The sequence below is a fragment of the Bipolaris zeicola genome (genome assembly GCF_000523435.1).
Source record: "Bipolaris zeicola 26-R-13 unplaced genomic scaffold scaffold_562, whole genome shotgun sequence".
In the NCBI taxonomy this organism is placed as follows: Eukaryota; Fungi; Ascomycota; class Dothideomycetes; order Pleosporales; family Pleosporaceae; genus Bipolaris; species Bipolaris zeicola.
The window spans coordinates 1-1,672 of NW_006912611.1; the positions used below are offsets into that span (position 1 = coordinate 1).

The window sequence follows — 1,672 nt, forward strand, 5'->3', positions numbered from 1 at the left end:
GTTCGTACCTGCGCAGTTGAGATAGATAGTGCAAGTGATAGTACTGATTCTGATAATTAATTTGGTATATTGTGATAGTTTATTGACTATGATGAAAATGCGTGATAACGTCTCGACGTCGACGTGCTAGTGGGGAGGTGGCCACTCGCTTGGGGTGGCCACCCGCTTATGAACTACGTTATATCTCTTAGTTTAGCTCTAATCTAGATAGAATCTTACTAAAGAAGGCTACTAGGTACTATAAGCTATTTATTTAGTTCTAAGATAGTACTCTAGCTATAATACTATTAGATGCGTCTGTCTCTACCTTAGTATTATACTCTAGGTAGTAGTAATATAAGATAGAGATTGCTAGTAAGGCTAACTTTAACCCCTTAAAGGTATAGTTATAATCTGAATTCTATATAAATAGCTTGAAAGTGCTCTAAAGTATAATAATTAGCTTAGTAATTAGTAAGTATTTTAGAATAAATTACTAGTAGAATTTAGTAAAGTCTAGGAATAACTTTACGCTAGTGATGATAGTAGGTTAGACCTAGTTACGGAGGGCTTCTATCTTATTAGAATCTACCTTTAGGCCTTTATTAGTAAGGATATACTCTAAGTACTTCGTCTAAGTACTTCGTCTAAGTAATATAAAATTTACTTTTCTTAATATTAACTTAGAGTTCTACTTATTATACCCTTTCTAGAGCCTTATATACGTACTAGATATATTCTAACGTGTTTTACTACTAAAAGGCCCACTCTACTAAGCGGCTCACCTCTCTATACTCTTACACTCTTATAATAGTATTACGCAACACTAATATAATTTTTATTATTAAGTAGAATAAGATATTATTCTTTAGACGCGTCGCTATTCTCTATATCCTCTAATTCTACTTAGCAAGTGCGAGAGTTATGTCCAATTTGGCTGCAACGCCCGCAGCGCCGTTCACTGCGCACCCTCTTCGCAGACGTTGCATTATCATTACACCTATCACCCTCTGCCTCAGCGATCTGATCAGCTATCTAGCTAACTGTCTAGGACCCCTCTGCCTGTACGTAGCGCCTCTTACGAGTTTTTCGCTTTGTTGCTTCACTAATCGTAGCTTTAAGGCGATTAAGTCTCTCTTATATTAACACTATATTATAGGCTATCTACTAAGCGCCTGTACTTAACTACTAAATCTACTTCTTAAGAGATATTATAGAAGACTCTTGCTAGATTTATATATAGTTTTAAATAAGCGTAGCCTACGCCTCTATTTCGCGCGCGTTACGCGGCGTTTTTAGCTTCTAAGTAGTAGTCTCTTACGCTAGTAGAGTTAGCGTACGCAATACGACGTTAAGCTATAATATAATTATATAATAATCGTATAGAGTAAGCCTAGTACCTTAAAACTCTCTTTAGATATTCTCTAGTATAATAGCCTTATAATAGGCCTTTTTAAACGCTAGTAGGAAGGTTTCCTTACTAATATAGTAGATACAATTACGTGCTAAGACTAAGATAGCACTACTATACGCGCGCTTTAATAGTAAGAAGTAGCCTATATTAAGAGGCTATAGGAGGTGCAACGAGTAGAGAGGTATATAGAGAAGGATTATCTTTATCTCTTTATAGAGATCTTAGAAAGCTACTAAGTAGTAGCTCTTATAGCTATTAATAATAAGTAGTCTATACGTC

At 35.5% G+C, this 1,672-nt stretch overlaps 1 protein-coding gene across 1 annotated transcript; it reads left to right on the top strand.

The window, feature by feature from the left end:
- Window positions 1-903: 903 nt before the first annotated feature.
- On the top strand, window positions 904-1,184 carry COCCADRAFT_10382 (uncharacterized protein; the record flags this gene model as incomplete). The annotated part of the gene is made up of 2 exons (XM_007720666.1): window positions 904-1,043; window positions 1,139-1,184. 2 exons carry the CDS (start codon window positions 904-906, stop codon window positions 1,182-1,184), a joined length of 186 nt encoding a protein of 61 aa, XP_007718856.1.
- Window positions 1,185-1,672: the final 488 nt, after the last annotated feature.